Below are 18,630 nucleotides of genomic sequence, written 5' to 3'. Positions count from 1 at the left end.
CGAATGAGGAACCATTACAACGACGATACCGGCCACAAATGGAAAAATCTATTTAAGGGCAGTTTGTTACGGCCCGACGCCTGAAACGAACGTCTCGGAAACGGCGAAGCTGGTAGGCTGTTTTCTTGCGACTGTCGTGAGCGTCTATGGAAAGTGGTTGGAGGACGCTAAAGCCACGACCAGGTGCCAAGGTGTTAGGCGTCCACGCGCCATCACAGAGCATTGAGGTCAAAGGCTTGTCCGCTGTGTAAAGCATAATGGGCGGCGATCTTTTGCAGATTAGATGAGAAAGTGTAATTCTAGTGCAGGCCCAAGTGTTTCGAGGCACAACGTTCAGCGCACATTGTTTAGTATGGGACTCGGCAGCAGACGACCGCTACGTGTTCCCATGTTAACCCAACGACACAGTTAGTTACGACTGCAGTGGGCGCTTGTTCGTAGAGAATGGACCGTGGATCAGTGGTAGAGTTTCTTGTTACAACAGGTCAATGGCCGTGTCCGAACATGCCATTATCTAGGTGAACGGTTGAGCGAAGCATGCACCGCGCCACCGGCACAAGTCTGTGGGGGAGGACCATCACATTGAATTCCGTGGGACTTGTGGTAGTATTCTAAAGCAGCATGACAGCTGTGGACTAGGTGAACATTACTGCGGACGATTCTTCTTGCCTGATGTCCTCGCCAACAGCAATGGCAATGCGCTTCATTGATTTGAAGAACTTACATTGATGATTTGACCACCTGATCTGAACCCAATGGGACACATCTGGGACCAAATCAGGCGCTATCTCTGTACTCACAAACCACAGGCCCGTAATTTACGGGAATTTCATGAACTGTGCGTAGACATTCGGTGCCTATTGTCAAATCCATACCACGCAGAATCGCTGAGCTATTGCGTTGCAAAGATGAACCAACGCGCTAATAAGCAGGTGACCGTATTTTTCTTTTCTCGTCAGTGTATAAATAAAGTACACTGTCTCCAGAAAGCGATAACTACAAAAAGTTAATCATTTCTGCCTCTGTGCTGTCCGAGTAGTTTAGTTCGCGTCTTGTGTGTGACTTGAGACTGGTTGTCACCACTCCGTGTAGCCTACAAATGGACAGCTCCATATACCTAAGAGAGCGTACTCTTAAAGCACTGTTGAATGAATTCGTAAATATTATAAAAATGGATATGGTGTTTATGTGTGTGTGTGTGTGTGTGTGTGTGTGTGTGTGTGTGTGTGTGTGTGTGTTCCATATCTCCTCCTAAACTGCTGGATCGATTCCAACTAAACGTAGCACAAGTGTTTCGAATACACACACACACACACACACACACACACACACACACACACACACACATTACTGTCAGGCGACAATCGCCGTGAGGGGGTAAGGTCCACTACTTGTCAATGGGGTGGGGATGTAAAAGAAGCGTGGCCTGCGACGCGTGAATTACCAGACTTGATTCATCCAGTATTTGAGAATGATAGCATTTAGAGCCTTGCAAAGACCTTAACACATTATTTCAAACATTTACTAAATTTTTTCTCGATGACAACCCCTAGAAAATGATGAAAGGAAAACTGTTTATCCCTTTCTATTTTTCCGTTGTTCATGCAGTAAAAGTACCGCATGAGGCATGACGTTATAATTTATTACTTCTTTACTACTAACTCTACTCACGACACATTTTACAGACATTATGCAGATACAGCACTGAATATAAATGCAAAATAATGTCACTGTCCGGCACATAGTTCAAGAGATATGACGTCGTAAACAGTGAAATGCATGATGAACTACCACATTGTGTATGACGTTTAAATTTATTACTTCTTTGATACTAACTCTGTTGGCAATAAATGAAGCAGACAATATCCGGATATTGTACAACATTATATCACTGTACGGCATATAGTCCAGGAGACATAACGTCATAAGCAGTGATATGCGTGACAAACTGCGGCATCATGCATAACTTTTAAATTTATTACTTCTTTGCTATTAACTATATTCGCAATAAATTTCGCACACAGTATCCAAGTATGCTGATGAATGAACCTACAATATTATATCATTGTAAGAAACATAGTTCAGAAGATACGATGTTATAAACATTACCCACGCTGCCGGGTACCGGCGTGGTCGTACAGCTATATATAAATACCTGGGCAACGGCGGGTTTCTCCGCTAGTATTTCTATATTATATAATTTAGTGCTGTCATTATAGTTCGTAAACGCAGAATTTCATTTTGAAGCTGTATGACACTATTCGCTTCAACATTCGTATACATATCGAAAGCCGGCCGGAGTGGCCGAGCGGTTCTAGGCGCTACAGTCTGGAGACGCGCGACCGCTACGGTCGCAGGTTCGAATCCTGCCTCGGGCATGGATGTTTGTGATGTCCTTAGGTTTAAGGTTAGGTTTAAGTAGTTCTAAGTTCTAGGGGACCAATGACCTCAGATGTTAAGTCCCATAGTGCTCAGAGCCATTTGAACATATCGAAAGAAGTGGATAAGGGTCATGTAGGAGTAATGACTGTGAATAAGCGTAACGACATTCCGCTTTGGGATGTTAACATTTTCTAAAGGATACTTACAATGAGATGGAACTGAAATTCATTAATGAAATAATTTGGTATGACTTTCTGCAAATTTCTCGTCGTGATAATCTGGAGTCATTGAACAGAAAAGACCGTCATTGGGAAAACGGAATACGAGGAAGGACGTCATGCAACAGGTGTAACGTAAGGAATAATCAACGTATTTGCATTATGAAACGCTCTTGTATTCACGGTACACAAAAGCAAAATACTGTCAGAGGATGATTTTGTTTTAACACCTTCATTATTTCATGCAATTACACGCTGTCGGTATTTATGGCGACAACGCCTCCGAAAATTCATTCCTACAACTGGTAAGGCATTTCACATGAATACGAATGATCTCTTTTCCAAATTAGTTTTAGTAGCGGTAATCAACGAAATTTTCTAAGTGTAGTTGGTAGTTCTATCGTGATTTGCTTTGGTGGAATATATTTATGAGGGCAATTAAAATTTCGACTTCAGCCTTTACAGGCGTAATGATATTTTGGCGCAATTTGTAACATTAAATGTAACTAACTATTAAAAATTTTGATATTACTTAACGATAGATGTGTGTCTTGTTTCTGGTATTACTCATCACCATATTATTCTTCTTCAGGGCTGATCTGGATTGGGGTATTCAGCAGCTGGATGCTGTAAGAGACCGGCCTGTGATATCCAGCTCGGATATTCTAGGGCTTACGTTCTTCGGGCATCACGGCTTACATCACCTGTTCCCTACAGTTGACCACACGATCCTGAACAAGCTGTACCCTGCGTTCCAGAAGACGTGCGCCGAGTTTGGCATCGAGTACAATGATGTCAGCTTCGGTGAACTGGTCCGAGGCGCATATCTACAGGTCGCGAGAACAAAGCCCAACACCGTTCCTCCTGGTTCAGGAAAACACTAATACCACTTAGCGCCTCTGCTCGTGATGGAAATAACATGTTTCACGTACTGCGATCCGAGTAACTCTTTGTTCTTATGAAGAAGATGTCCTTAGTGGTATTGAAACCTGAACGAATCTAAAAATAAATAAAAATCGGCACCTGACTGGTTGTGTACTTCGTTAATTGGAAGAGACATTATTAACAACGAACAGCAAAACTTCTCAAATCCTAAGGGGACTTTACAATTTTGCATCCATTTAAACAAACAGCTTATCTACATAAGCAAACAACTTACACGAGTAGCAAATAAGATACGATTTTAATTTTCTTTGGCCTTTTAAAGGATTCCCGATTTTTTCTTAACCTTTGCACGTAACTTCTTAAGTGACTTTACAGCAGAATCAGGACCCCTTCGTCAACAATAGACAAGGAAACAGACTCAACACGAAACAACTATCGCAAATTAAAGTTATTATATAGCATATCACTTACGTGTTTTTCTCATAGGCAGACTGTTTCCTCCAAGAAACGATAACTGAATGGTCTGGTAATGAATAGGTGTCACTGCCTGAGAAGGTTGCCTTATCTCAGCTAATCAGAGAAAGCCGCAGGAGTATTTGTTTCGCTACCGAATATTTTGCTGGATGAAGCTCCACGTTCCCTGTTATTCGCAGTCAGCATGCATTGGATGCATGAAGGTAAAATTTGCTATAACTGTTTTGTACGTAAAGAGCCAGAGAAAATAATCGCCTGGTATTACATGATGAAAAGGAGTGCTGTCCTCAACTCAAGGATTGGACTGAAGACCCCATTGCTTCACTACGCCTGGTGGTAAGGAAAGTCCGTGTCTCTTATCTTCCTTTAACCTGAGCGGCTGGAGCATGAGCATCTGCACAGTTGTAAGGTAAATTCACGCCTTAATGTGCCATGTGAACAGTGGTCACTTTTTTTTGAATATCTACAAAAAAAAGGTCCCATAGGTGAGTGACACGCTACATGATACTGAAATACAGGTAGAAGTTGCTATGACAGGCCATCCCACATTTATATAGGACGTGTAAATATAAAGAGGTGAGGTTTCGCTAAGCTATAGGGGAAAGTTTAGCGGATTTTCGGACGTATACACGTAATTTTTAATGTCTATTAGTGTCGGATTATGAAACAGACTTTTTTTTAAAAAAAATTAATCTGCATAACGAGGTACGAGACGGTCAGATACTACACAGTGCCACGCATTTCACCGAAAATTACACGCGGTGCGGCACATCATTAATCGAAAACAGCTCTCGTTTCTATTCTCGACCTTCCATTTCTTTTCAGGTCAGAGGTAATGACTGAGCTGTCTGACAACAGAAAATTTGCGAGTAGTGTTTGCTTATTGATTTTGAAGGACTGAAAAATTGTTTGAATGCAAGGGAAGTATCGTAAAACTATTGACGGTAGCTGAAAAATTGAGTGTTTTTGTTGCTGTGCTATGAAAAAGGTAACCAGCAACGGTTATGTATTTCACGCCTCACACAAAGTATTGAAAGGAAATCTTCATTGTAATTAAATGTAGAAAAAATTGTGGAACTAATGACCAGTTTTCATTAATATGTATTGAATTTTTGTATATTTGGAGAGTCAGTTCACTGTCAGAATCAGAGGGAATCCATGATACATTGTAATTTTCATTGTTTGTTCTTGATTTTCTGGTTCTTTATTTGCTGTTTTGCAGTCCTTCGCCTCTTCTATTTTATTTTTCGGCTGTAGTTCCAAAGAACTCTTTTATGATGGGAATGTAATGGATCCAATGTCCCTTACTCAGAGGCTGGCCGAAGTGGCCGTGCGGTTCTAGGCGTTGCAGTCTGGAACCGTGAGACCGCTACGGTTGCAGGTTCGAATCCTGCCTCGGGCATGGATGTGCGTGTAGTTAGGTTAAACTAGTTCTGCGTTCTAGGGGACTAATGACCTCAGAAGTTGAGTCCCATAGTGCTCAGAGCCATTTTTGAACCTTACTCAGAGATAAACATATTTAACTCGCACGGGTTAAGAGTAGTTAAAGAATCAATTGTAATGTACCGATTGTGCCCAGTGCGTGATATTGCTGTCAGTCGGTTGAGTCGTAGAATGGCTGTTGTGGTGGCATAACGGGATGAGGCATACTGTACTGGCTGAAGGTGTCCCCATCGCCATGGGCTGGCCCCAAGCAAAATGTAAAAATTGTACTGACTAGTGACAAACTGCCTGTTTTTATTAAAAGTGGTTATAAAAATACGGAGTGCCGATAAGTCGTGTTGAAGTCTACCGTGCCGCCCAATAGACTGCAGTGCAGATTGAGTGTGCAGATCGTAATAACAGCGCGTGACGATATTTTGATGTAATGGACCCACGTTGAGATTAGAGAAAACGCGTTGACGTGCAATTACCTAAGCCCGCTTGACAGTGGATGAGCGCACTACTACAAGACGAAAAGTCAGGTAGCTTTGTCTAATCAGATTTAAAGGAAACGGTCAGAAACAGAATCATTCTCCTCTCGTGATAGCCTATCAGAATCGACGGAATCAGAATGACAGGACCTGCGTCTGCTGCGTTCTGTGAGTGGCAACAATCCTTCACTCGTGGAATGATGAGCAGCCAGTGATTAAAAATTGAAATATTTTAGAGAATGTGGTCCAAAACCCCGCTTAGTAATTAATTTTTTGAGTTCCCCAGTGAGGAGCCTCCTTGCATAAGAAATTCTGAGAACCAGAGCTCCAAACTCCAGACTAGCAGATATCTCTGTGAGTTACCTTTTTCAGCCTTGTGGACAGCATCGGAGCACTTAGCAATGTGTGCATTGCCATTCATGGTGATGGCATGTGCTGTTAAGAACTAAGTACTGCCTTTCGTAATGTCCAGATGCCTGTTATGAGTCGCGGTGATATCAGTGTAATTATTGCCTTTCAATAAAAGTGTCATTTCTGTTCGTCCCTGTACGTATTTCTTTCAGTTATCTGTTTCACTGTACTGTATCAGTTCTGTCTATGTATGGTCCAAGGTTCATCGAACTGTGTTACTTGGTAGTGACACATCATGCGAAAGTTACTTTCGTCTGTAAGTTTTGCACGCCACTGTATTACAACATAAAAAGTTCCTGTTACTACTGCCACAATCGCATTGTTGTAACTCAATGTTACTGACACTAACACAAATACTAGAACTACTGCTAAGATTACATATACCAATGTCAGAGTCGCTGACTCTCAAAGAACAGTTGAAGCAGCGTTAGTATTATGTAGCTTTACTGTTTCTCCTTACTATGCCGACCGCGGTGGTCTAGCTGTTCTAGGCGCTCAGTCCGGAACCGCGCGACTGCTACGGTCGCAGGTTCGAATCCTGCCTCGGGCATGGATGTGTGTGATGTCCTTAGGTTAGTTTGGTTTAAGTAGTTCTAAGTTCTAGGGGACTGATGACCTCAGATGTTAAGTCCCATAGTGCTCAGAGCCATTTGAACATATCGAAAGAAGTGGATAAGGGTCATGTAGGAGTAATGACTGTGAATAAGCGTAACGACATTCCGCTTTGGGATGTTAACATTTTCTAAAGGATACTTACAATGAGATGGAACTGAAATTCATTAATGAAATAATTTGGTATGACTTTCTGCAAATTTCTCGTCGTGATAATCTGGAGTCATTGAACAGAAAAGACCGTCATTGGGAAAACGGAATACGAGGAAGGACGTCATGCAACAGGTGTAACGTAAGGAATAATCAACGTATTTGCATTATGAAACGCTCTTGTATTCACGGTACACAAAAGCAAAATACTGTCAGAGGATGATTTTGTTTTAACACCTTCATTATTTCATGCAATTACACGCTGTCGGTATTTATGGCGACAACGCCTCCGAAAATTCATTCCTACAACTGGTAAGGCATTTCACATGAATACGAATGATCTCTTTTCCAAATTAGTTTTAGTAGCGGTAATCAACGAAATTTTCTAAGTGTAGTTGGTAGTTCTATCGTGATTTGCTTTGGTGGAATATATTTATGAGGGCAATTAAAATTTCGACTTCAGCCTTTACAGGCGTAATGATATTTTGGCGCAATTTGTAACATTAAATGTAACTAACTATTAAAAATTTTGATATTACTTAACGATAGATGTGTGTCTTGTTTCTGGTATTACTCATCACCATATTATTCTTCTTCAGGGCTGATCTGGATTGGGGTATTCAGCAGCTGGATGCTGTAAGAGACCGGCCTGTGATATCCAGCTCGGATATTCTAGGGCTTACGTTCTTCGGGCATCACGGCTTACATCACCTGTTCCCTACAGTTGACCACACGATCCTGAACAAGCTGTACCCTGCGTTCCAGAAGACGTGCGCCGAGTTTGGCATCGAGTACAATGATGTCAGCTTCGGTGAACTGGTCCGAGGCGCATATCTACAGGTCGCGAGAACAAAGCCCAACACCGTTCCTCCTGGTTCAGGAAAACACTAATACCACTTAGCGCCTCTGCTCGTGATGGAAATAACATGTTTCACGTACTGCGATCCGAGTAACTCTTTGTTCTTATGAAGAAGATGTCCTTAGTGGTATCGAAACCTGAACGAATCTAAAAATAAATAAAAATCGGCACCTGACTGGTTGTGTACTTCGTTAATTGGAAGAGACATTATTAACAACGAACAGCAAAACTTCTCAAATCCTAAGGGGACTTTACAATTTTGCATCCATTTAAACAAACAGCTTATCTACATAAGCAAACAACTTACACGAGTAGCAAATAAGATACGATTTTAATTTTCTTTGGCCTTTTAAAGGATTCCCGATTTTTTCTTAGCCTTTGCACGTAACTTCTTAAGTGACTTTACAGCAGAATCAGGACCCCTTCGTCAACAATAGACAAGGAAACAGACTCAACACGAAACAACTATCGCAAATTAAAGTTATTATATAGCATATCACTTACGTGTTTTTCTCATAGGCAGACTGTTTCCTCCAAGAAACGATAACTGAATGGTCTGGTAATGAATAGGTGTCACTGCCTGAGAAGGTTGCCTTATCTCAGCTAATCAGAGAAAGCCGCAGGAGTATTTGTTTCGCTACCGAATATTTTGCTGGATGAAGCTCCACGTTCCCTGTTATTCGCAGTCAGCATGCATTGGATGCATGAAGGTAAAATTTGCTATAACTGTTTTGTACGTAAAGAGCCAGAGAAAATAATCGCCTGGTATTACATGATGAAAAGGAGTGCTGTCCTCAACTCAAGGATTGGACTGAAGACCCCATTGCTTCACTACGCCTGGTGGTAAGGAAAGTCCGTGTCTCTTATCTTCCTTTAACCTGAGCGGCTGGAGCATGAGCATCTGCACAGTTGTAAGGTAAATTCACGCCTTAATGTGCCATGTGAACAGTGGTCACTTTTTTTTGAATATCTACAAAAAAAAGGTCCCATAGGTGAGTGACACGCTACATGATACTGAAATACAGGTAGAAGTTGCTATGACAGGCCATCCCACATTTATATAGGACGTGTAAATATAAAGAGGTGAGGTTTCGCTAAGCTATAGGGGAAAGTTTAGCGGATTTTCGGACGTATACACGTAATTTTTAATGTCTATTAGTGTCGGATTATGAAACAGACTTTTTTTTAAAAAAAATTAATCTGCATAACGAGGTACGAGACGGTCAGATACTACACAGTGCCACGCATTTCACCGAAAATTACACGCGGTGCGGCACATCATTAATCGAAAACAGCTCTCGTTTCTATTCTCGACCTTCCATTTCTTTTCAGGTCAGAGGTAATGACTGAGCTGTCTGACAACAGAAAATTTGCGAGTAGTGTTTGCTTATTGATTTTGAAGGACTGAAAAATTGTTTGAATGCAAGGGAAGTATCGTAAAACTATTGACGGTAGCTGAAAAATTGAGTGTTTTTGTTGCTGTGCTATGAAAAAGGTAACCAGCAACGGTTATGTATTTCACGCCTCACACAAAGTATTGAAAGGAAATCTTCATTGTAATTAAATGTAGAAAAAATTGTGGAACTAATGACCAGTTTTCATTAATATGTATTGAATTTTTGTATATTTGGAGAGTCAGTTCACTGTCAGAATCAGAGGGAATCCATGATACATTGTAATTTTCATTGTTTGTTCTTGATTTTCTGGTTCTTTATTTGCTGTTTTGCAGTCCTTCGCCTCTTCTATTTTATTTTTCGGCTGTAGTTCCAAAGAACTCTTTTATGATGGGAATGTAATGGATCCAATGTCCCTTACTCAGAGGCTGGCCGAAGTGGCCGTGCGGTTCTAGGCGTTGCAGTCTGGAACCGTGAGACCGCTACGGTTGCAGGTTCGAATCCTGCCTCGGGCATGGATGTGTGTGTAGTTAGGTTAAACTAGTTCTGCGTTCTAGGGGACTAATGACCTCAGAAGTTGAGTCCCATAGTGCTCAGAGCCATTTTTGAACCTTACTCAGAGATAAACATATTTAACTCGCACGGGTTAAGAGTAGTTAAAGAATCAATTGTAATGTACCGATTGTGCCCAGTGCGTGATATTGCTGTCAGTCGGTTGAGTCGTAGAATGGCTGTTGTGGTGGCATAACGGGATGAGGCATACTGTACTGGCTGAAGGTGTCCCCATCGCCATGGGCTGGCCCCAAGCAAAATGTAAAAATTGTACTGACTAGTGACAAACTGCCTGTTTTTATTAAAAGTGGTTATAAAAATACGGAGTGCCGATAAGTCGTGTTGAAGTCTACCGTGCCGCCCAATAGACTGCAGTGCAGATTGAGTGTGCAGATCGTAATAACAGCGCGTGACGATATTTTGATGTAATGGACCCACGTTGAGATTAGAGAAAACGCGTTGACGTGCAATTACCTAAGCCCGCTTGACAGTGGATGAGCGCACTACTACAAGACGAAAAGTCAGGTAGCTTTGTCTAATCAGATTTAAAGGAAACGGTCAGAAACAGAATCATTCTCCTCTCGTGATAGCCTATCAGAATCGACGGAATCAGAATGACAGGACCTGCGTCTGCTGCGTTCTGTGAGTGGCAACAATCCTTCACTCGTGGAATGATGAGCAGCCAGTGATTAAAAATTGAAATATTTTAGAGAATGTGGTCCAAAACCCCGCTTAGTAATTAATTTTTTGAGTTCCCCAGTGAGGAGCCTCCTTGCATAAGAAATTCTGAGAACCAGAGCTCCAAACTCCAGACTAGCAGATATCTCTGTGAGTTACCTTTTTCAGCCTTGTGGACAGCATCGGAGCACTTAGCAATGTGTGCATTGCCATTCATGGTGATGGCATGTGCTGTTAAGAACTAAGTACTGCCTTTCGTAATGTCCAGATGCCTGTTATGAGTCGCGGTGATATCAGTGTAATTATTGCCTTTCAATAAAAGTGTCATTTCTGTTCGTCCCTGTACGTATTTCTTTCAGTTATCTGTTTCACTGTACTGTATCAGTTCTGTCTATGTATGGTCCAAGGTTCATCGAACTGTGTTACTTGGTAGTGACACATCATGCGAAAGTTACTTTCGTCTGTAAGTTTTGCACGCCACTGTATTACAACATAAAAAGTTCCTGTTACTACTGCCACAATCGCATTGTTGTAACTCAATGTTACTGACACTAACACAAATACTAGAACTACTGCTAAGATTACATATACCAATGTCAGAGTCGCTGACTCTCAAAGAACAGTTGAAGCAGCGTTAGTATTATGTAGCTTTACTGTTTCTCCTTACTATGCCGACCGCGGTGGTCTAGCTGTTCTAGGCGCTCAGTCCGGAACCGCGCGACTGCTACGGTCGCAGGTTCGAATCCTGCCTCGGGCATGGATGTGTGTGATGTCCTTAGGTTAGTTTGGTTTAAGTAGTTCTAAGTTCTAGGGGACTGATGACCTCAGATGTTAAGTCCCATAGTGCTCAGAGCCATCCTTACTATGGTCCATGAGGAACACACGCCCACACAGTTTATTGTCGGAACGTGTCTAGTTTCTCTCTACAGATCTGACATGCTGTTAGATCCAGTAATATCTTACTGCTTCCAGACGGCATGGCGACGAATCACACTGTATCACATGATTCTCACTGATTCTTCTCGTTCTTGTCAGGTACGAATGTGGCTACCTCTCTTCGCCCTTTCGTTACTGAACAAAATGAAAGTAGCGCTATCGGGTTCTGTTGTCGTTTCTTAGGGTCATGCAAATCTGTTTGTGTGCTGGTGCCTGTTGCTACAGTTACTCCTTGATTTTTCTGAGACAGCATCAGATAGAAGAATTAGGATATCAAAATCCTCTTTTACCACAGGTATGTTATAAACAGTTTACCTCTTAAAGCTTGCCTAGCAGTTCTTGCTGTACCTCCAACTAGGAACTTCCAATGGGACACGATCTAGAGTGCTAATTTCTCTAGAGTCACAGGTAGTTGTTGCCTTCTTACCAATTCTCTTCACGTGTAGAGCATACGGTCCATGTCAGGAAGGGTAGTGGATCAGTCCCCTACTTTTCGCAAAAAATGTTATCGCAAGCCTTTCGTTTCGACCAGGAAGAAATTAGAATGTCCTCCTTCGTGTGTCTGGGACATTACATTTCAGCTGCTTTGCAGTAAATACAAGCTAACAAAATATTTGGATCTACCTGTCACGAAACTGGGATGCCGCCATACATTATTCTGGCCCACAGCATAACATTCTCTAACATTCTGCGTGGTGTCTGTTTGTTCTATATCGTGTCTCTCTACCACTTTCGCGCAACGACGCTCTGAGCGTGTTTTTTAGGGAATTGCCTAGTTTGAACCTGGGACCTGTTGCTGGTAAGGAGACGCCAGACCCCACATGACATGTAGAATTCAGAAGAGTTCAGTGAGACTAGCGATGATATAACCAAATACATAATGATCTCAGCGTCAGCTCCACTGCACTCCATGTAAAAGAATCTTTATACTAACTAAATTTAGTGGAAAGGGTTCAAGGCTTTCCTATTTTTAGTTAGCTGGTAAAATAACGTCGAAACAGCAGTTAAGTTTACCATTGGAAATTTTATTCTACTCACAAAACATCGTTTATAAATTGCACTATTGATAAAAGGAAATGTCTTAATACAGGATGGTAAAAACCAACTGCGTTCAACAAAAATGTGAACGAATATTCCCTGAATGGGTTTCCAAGTTCTACAATGGATCGAAGGATGACCTATGCCATATCACATCTATAATCTAGGTTTAAATTAAGTTTCACAAAAGAGAAAACTATCAAAATGGTCTACAGTGACCCTCAATTATCTTTAATTACTTATCTAACTTGTCGTAAATTATAGTGCCTGATGTGGCTTCTCAATAACTATATAACAGAAAAATTATCGCGTTTCAGATTTTTACTTCAAGTGGCAAATGTGAACACTATGAGATTTAATTGACGATCGACACTAGTATTACGCCAAAAGGGGATGTAACAGATGAGACTTCTGCAGTTCTGACTAAAACTTTATGCGCTGTTATGCGGCATCGCGTGCGTTCATTACCTTGTCGGTGTTCGTCAGGGGGCGGCGGGCAGCACAGCTCCGCTCACCTCGCTGTCTCTGAAGCAACTACCTCCTAACTTCTCCTTACTACAATTTACCGAAGTTGGTTTAAAAAAAAAAACTATCTGGCTGTATTTTCATCTGACCAATCAGGGTCTCAATGTTAACCTTAAGCTCCGCTTACAAAAATTCTGTCTATCCAATGAGAAACGTTATACTTTTCGTGGTGGGGCAATGTTTTTAAAGTTTGCAATGTAACAGAGACTCGAAAAAGTCTCACGCTAAAACTTGCAGCTGGTGTGGTCCTTTTAGCGTTATCGTAAGATCTATACTGTTCTTCCTCCCCCCATGAACCATGGACATTGCCGTTGGTGGGGAGGCTTGCGTGCCTCAGCGATACAGATAGCAGTACCGTAGGTGCAACCACAACGGAGGAATATCTGTTGAGAGGCCAGACAAACGTGTGGTTCCTGAAGAGGGGCAGCAGCCTTTTCAGTAGTTGCAGGGACAACAGTCTGAATGATTGACTGATCTGGCCTTGTAACACTAACCAAAACGGCCTTGCTGTGCTCGTACTGCGAACGGCTGAATGCAAGGGGAAACTACGGCCGTATTTTTTCCCGAGGGCATGCAGCTTTACTGTATGGTTAAATGATGATGGCGTCCTCCTGGGTAAAATATTCCAGAGGTAAAATGGTCCGCTATTCAGATCTCCGGGCGGGGACTACTCAAGAGGATATCGTTATCAGGAGAAAGAAAATTGGCGTTCTACGGATCAGGGCGTAGAATGTCAGGTCCCTTAATAGGGCAGGTAGGTTAGAAAATTTAAGAATGGAAATGGATAGGTTAAAATTAGATATAGTGGGAATTAGTGAAGTTCAGTGGCAGGAGGAACAAGACTTTTGGTCAGGTGAATATAGGGTTATAAATACAAAATCAAATAGGGGTAATGCAGGAGTAGGTTTAATAATGAATAAAAAAATAGGAGTGCGGGTAAGCTACTACCAACAGCATAGTGACCGCATTATTGTGGCCAAGATAGACACGAAGCCCACACCTACTACAGTAGTACAAGTTCATATGCCAACTAGCTCTGCAGATGACGAAGAAATTGAAGAAATGTATGATCAAATAAAATAAATTATTCAGATAGTGAAGGGTGACGAAAATTTAATAGTCATGGGTGACTGGAATTCCGTAGTAGGAAAAGGGAGAAAAGGAAACATAGTAGGTAAATATGGACTGGTGCAAAGAAATGAAAGAGGAAGCCGCCTGGTAGAATTTTCCACAGAGCACAACTTAATCGTAGCTAACACTTGGTTCAAAAATCATAAAAGAAGGCTGTATACATGGAAGAAGCCTGGAGATATAGACAGGTTTCAGATGGATTATATAATGGTACGACAGAGATTTAGGAACCAGGTTTTAAATTGTAAGACATTTCCAGGGGCAGATGTGGGCTCTGACCACAATCTATTGGTTATGACCTGTAGATTAAAACTGAAGAAACTGCAAAAAGGTGGGAATTTAAGGAGATGGGACCTGGATAAACTGAAAGAACCAGAGGTTGTACAGAGTTTCAGGGAGAGCATAAGGGAACAATTGACAGGAATGGGGGAAAGAAATACAGTAGAAGAAGAATGGGTAGCTTTGAGGGATGAAGTAGTGAAGGCAGCACAGGACCAAGTAGGTAAAAAGACGAGGGCTAGTAGAAATCCTTGGGTAACAGAAGAAATAGTGAATTTAATTGATGAAAGGAGAAAATATAAAAATGCTTTAAATGAAGCCGACAAAAAGGAATACAGACGTCACAAAAATGGGATCGACAAAAAGTGCAAAATGGCAGGGATGGCTAGAGGATGTAGAGGCTTATCTCACTAGGGGTAAGATAGATACTGCCTACAGGAAAATTAGAGAGACCTTTGGAGATAAGAGAACCACTTGTATGAACATCAAGAGCTCAGATGGAAACCCAGTTCTAAGCAAAGAAGGGAAAGCAGAAAGGTGGAAGGAGTATATAGAAGGTTTATTCAAGGGCGATGTACTTGAGGACAATATTATGGAAATGGAAGAGGATGTAGATGAAGATGAAATGGGAGATACGATACTGCGTGAAGAGTTTGAAAGAGCACTGAAGGACCTGAGTCGAAACAAGGCCCCCGGAGTAGACAACATTCCATTGGAACTACTGACGGCCTTGGTAGAGCCAGTCCTGACAAAACTCTACCATGGGGTGAGAAAGATGTATGAGGCAGGCGAAATACCCTTAGACTTCAAGAAGAATATACACTCGTGGAAATGGAAAAAAGAACACATTGACACCGGTGTGTCAGACCCACCATACTTGCTCGGGACACTGCGAGAGGGCTGTACAAGCAATGATCACACGCACGGCACAGCGGACACACCAGGAACCGCGGTGTTGGCCGTCGAATGGCGCTAGCTGCGCAGCATTTGTGCACCGCCGCCGTCAGTGTCAGCCAGTTTGCCGTGGCATACGGAGCTCCATCGCAGTCTTTAACACCGATAGCATGCCGCGACAGCGTGGACGTGAACCGTATGTGCAGTTGACGGACTTTGAGCGAGGGCGTATAGTGGGCATGCGGGAGGCCGGGTGGACGTATCGCCGAATTGCTCAACACGTGGGGCTTGAGGTCTCCACAGTACATCGATGTTGTCGCCAGTGGTCGGCGGAAGGTGCACGTGCCCGTCGACCTGGGACCGGACCGCAGCGACGCACGGATGCACGCCAAGACCGTAGGATCCTACGCAGTGCCGTAGGGGACCGCACCGCCACTTCCCAGAAAATTAGGGACACTGTTGCTCCTGGGGTATCGGCGAGGACCATTCGCAACCGTCTCCATGAAGCTGGGCTACGGTCCCGCACACCGTTAGGCCGTCTTCCGCTCACGCCCCAACATCGTGCAGCCCGCCTCCAGTGGTGTCGCGACAGGCGTGAATGGAGGGACGAATGGAGACGTGTCGTCTTCAGCGATGAGAGTCGCTTCTGCCTTGGTGCCACTGATGGTCGTATGCGTGTTTGGCGCCGTGCAGGTGAGCGTCACAATCAGGACTGCATACGACCGAGGCACACAGGGCCAACACCCGGCATCATGGTGTGGGGAGCGATCTCCTACACTGGCCGTACACCTCTGGTGATCGTCGAGGGGACACTGAATAGTGCACGGTACATCCGAACCGTCATCGAACCCATCGTTCTACCATTCCTAGACCGGCAAGGGAACTTGGTGTTACAACAGGACAATGCACGTCCGCATGTATCCCGTGCCACCCAACGTGCTCTAGAAGGTGTAAGTCAACTACGCTGGCCAGCAAGATCTCCGGATCTGTCCCCCATTGAGCATGTTTGGGACTGGATGAAGCGTCGTCTCACGCGGTCTGCACGTCCAGCACGAACGCTGGTCCAACTGAGGCGCCAGGTGGAAATGGCATGGCAAGCCGTTCCACAGGACTACATCCAGCATCTCCACGATCGTCTTCATGGGAGAATAGCAGCCTGCATTGCTGCGAAAGGTGGATATACACTGTACTAGTGCCGACATTGTGCATGCTCTGTTGCCTGTGTCTATGTGCCTGTGGTTCTGTCAGTGTGATCATGTGATGTATCTGACCCCAGGAATGTGTCAATAAAGTTTCCCCTTCCTGGGACAATGAATTCACGGTGTTCTTATTTCAATTTCCAGGAGTGTAATAATTCCAATCCCAAAGAAATCAGGTGTTGACAGATGTGAAAATTACCGAACTATCAGTTTAATAAGCCACAGCTGCAAAATACAAACGCGAATTCTTTACAGACGAATGGAAAAACTAGTAGAAGCCGGCCTCGGGGAAGATCTGTTTGGATTCCGTAGAAATGTTGGAACACGTGAGGCAATACTGACCCTACGACTTATCTTAGAAGCTAGATTAAGGAAGGACAAATCTACGTTTCTAGCATTTGTAGACTTGGAAAAAGCTTTTGACAATGTTGACATGAATACTCTCTTTCAAATTCTGAAAGTGGCAGGGGTAAAATACAGGGAGCGGAAGGCTATTTACAATTTGTACAGAAACCAGATGGCAGTTATAAGAGTCGAGGGTCATGAAAGGGAAGCAGTGGTTGGGAAGGGAGTGAGACAGGGTTGTAGTCTCTCCCCGATGTTATTCAATCTGTATATTGAGCAAACAGTGAAGGAAACAAAAGAAAAATTCGGATTAGGTATTAAAATCCGTGGAGAAGAAATAAAAACTGAGGTTCGCCGATGAGATCGTAATTCTGTCAGAGACAGCAATGGACTTGGAAGAGCATTTGAATGGAATGGATAGTGTATTGAAAGGAGGATATATGATGAACATCAACAAAAGCAAAACGAGGCTAATGGAATGTAGTCGAATTAAGTCGAGTGATCCTGAGGGAATTAGATTAGGAAATGAGACACTTAAAGTGGTAAAGGAGTTTTCCTATTTGGGGAGCAAAATAACTGATGATGGTCAAAGTAGAGAGGATATAAAATGTAGACTGGCAATGGCAAGGAAAGCCTTTCTCAAGAAGAGAAATTTGATAACATTGAGTATAGGTTAAGTGTCAGGAAGTCATTTCTGAAAGTATTTCTATGGAGTGTAGCCATGTATGGAAGTGAAACATGGACGATAACTAGTTTGGACAAGAAGAGAATAGAAGCTTTCGAAATGTGGTGCTACAGAAGAATGCTGAAGATTAGATGGGTAGATCACATAACTAATGAGGAAGTATTGAATAGGATTGGGGAGAAGAGAAGTTTGTGGCACATCTTGACCAGGAGAAGGGATCGGTTGGTAGGACATGTTCTGAGGCATCAAGGGAGTACCAATTTAGTATTGGAGGGTAGCGTGGAGGGTAAAAATCGTAGAGGGAGACTAAGAGATGACTACACTAAGCAGATTCAGAAGGATGTAGGTTGCGGTAGGTACTGGGAGATGAAGAAGCTTGGACAGGATAGAGTAGCATGGAGAGCTGCATCAAACCAGTCTCAGGACTGAAGACCACAACAACAACAACAACAACAACAACATACTGTTCTTCTGCAGGGCTCTATCATTTAACATGGGCTGGGGGGTGGTCCTTGACATAACAAAGACGCGAAAAAATCTCACGCTAAAGTTGCAGCTGGGGTTGTCCTAGTGGTTAGCTGGCGACGTGGGTGTCCAGTACGTCCCTTATCGTAGGGCTTTCTAGCTTAACACGGTTCTGCTCTGAGCTTCTGTTCTCGTTTCTCCCCTCGGAACTGCGTCTGTCTCACGGTGGTAAGGTATGACATGCATTTAGACATTCTTGTGTTAGTCTGTGGTATACAATTTGCTCACTCGTTACTCGTATTGCTTTGGTTAATTTAATGTCACGATTTATTCGGAGCTATGTGACAGACTACTGGATTTGCTTATCATGCCAGGGTTTTCATGGAAGGTGTTGGATTTGTCTGACACCTTTCAATGTAAGTGAATTAAGGGGAACACTTGCGACATCTTTTGCATTGGTTTGTAGCCAGATGGTGGGTACCCAACGTACGGAACACTACATTCCCGATGTCGTTTCGTATCTGGATTTTCCGCGTACCATGGAGGAACTGGAAAATGCTGTCGTCAAAGTTAGCTGCTTGTTGGCGACGATTATAGTGGATTTC

The 18,630-nt window shown here is 43.0% G+C and overlaps 1 protein-coding gene across 6 annotated transcripts in view; it reads left to right on the top strand.

The window, feature by feature from the left end:
* Nucleotides 1-9,603, top strand: part of LOC126330748 (cytochrome b5-related protein-like) — an 81,089-nt gene extending 71,486 nt beyond the window's left edge. For 3 of the 6 annotated variants that reach the window (XM_049996396.1, XM_049996394.1, XM_049996405.1), the window contains exon 7: nucleotides 7,645-9,603. In XM_049996396.1, coding sequence (XP_049852353.1) covers nucleotides 7,645-7,936 — 292 coding nt within the window. In that variant the 3' untranslated portion in view covers nucleotides 7,937-9,603. Of the gene's footprint in view, nucleotides 1-3,192; nucleotides 5,152-7,644 lie in introns of those variants that run through there. The other 3 variants (XM_049996398.1, XM_049996395.1, XM_049996399.1) reach the window with 1 other exon arrangement.
* The last annotated feature ends 9,027 nt before the right edge of the window (nucleotides 9,604-18,630 follow it).

The sequence above is a fragment of the Schistocerca gregaria genome, chromosome 2 (genome assembly GCF_023897955.1).
Source record: "Schistocerca gregaria isolate iqSchGreg1 chromosome 2, iqSchGreg1.2, whole genome shotgun sequence".
In the NCBI taxonomy this organism is placed as follows: Eukaryota; Metazoa; Arthropoda; class Insecta; order Orthoptera; family Acrididae; genus Schistocerca; species Schistocerca gregaria.
The sequence above is the reverse complement of the archived record's forward strand: the minus strand, read 5'-3'. Positions and strand labels throughout refer to the sequence as shown.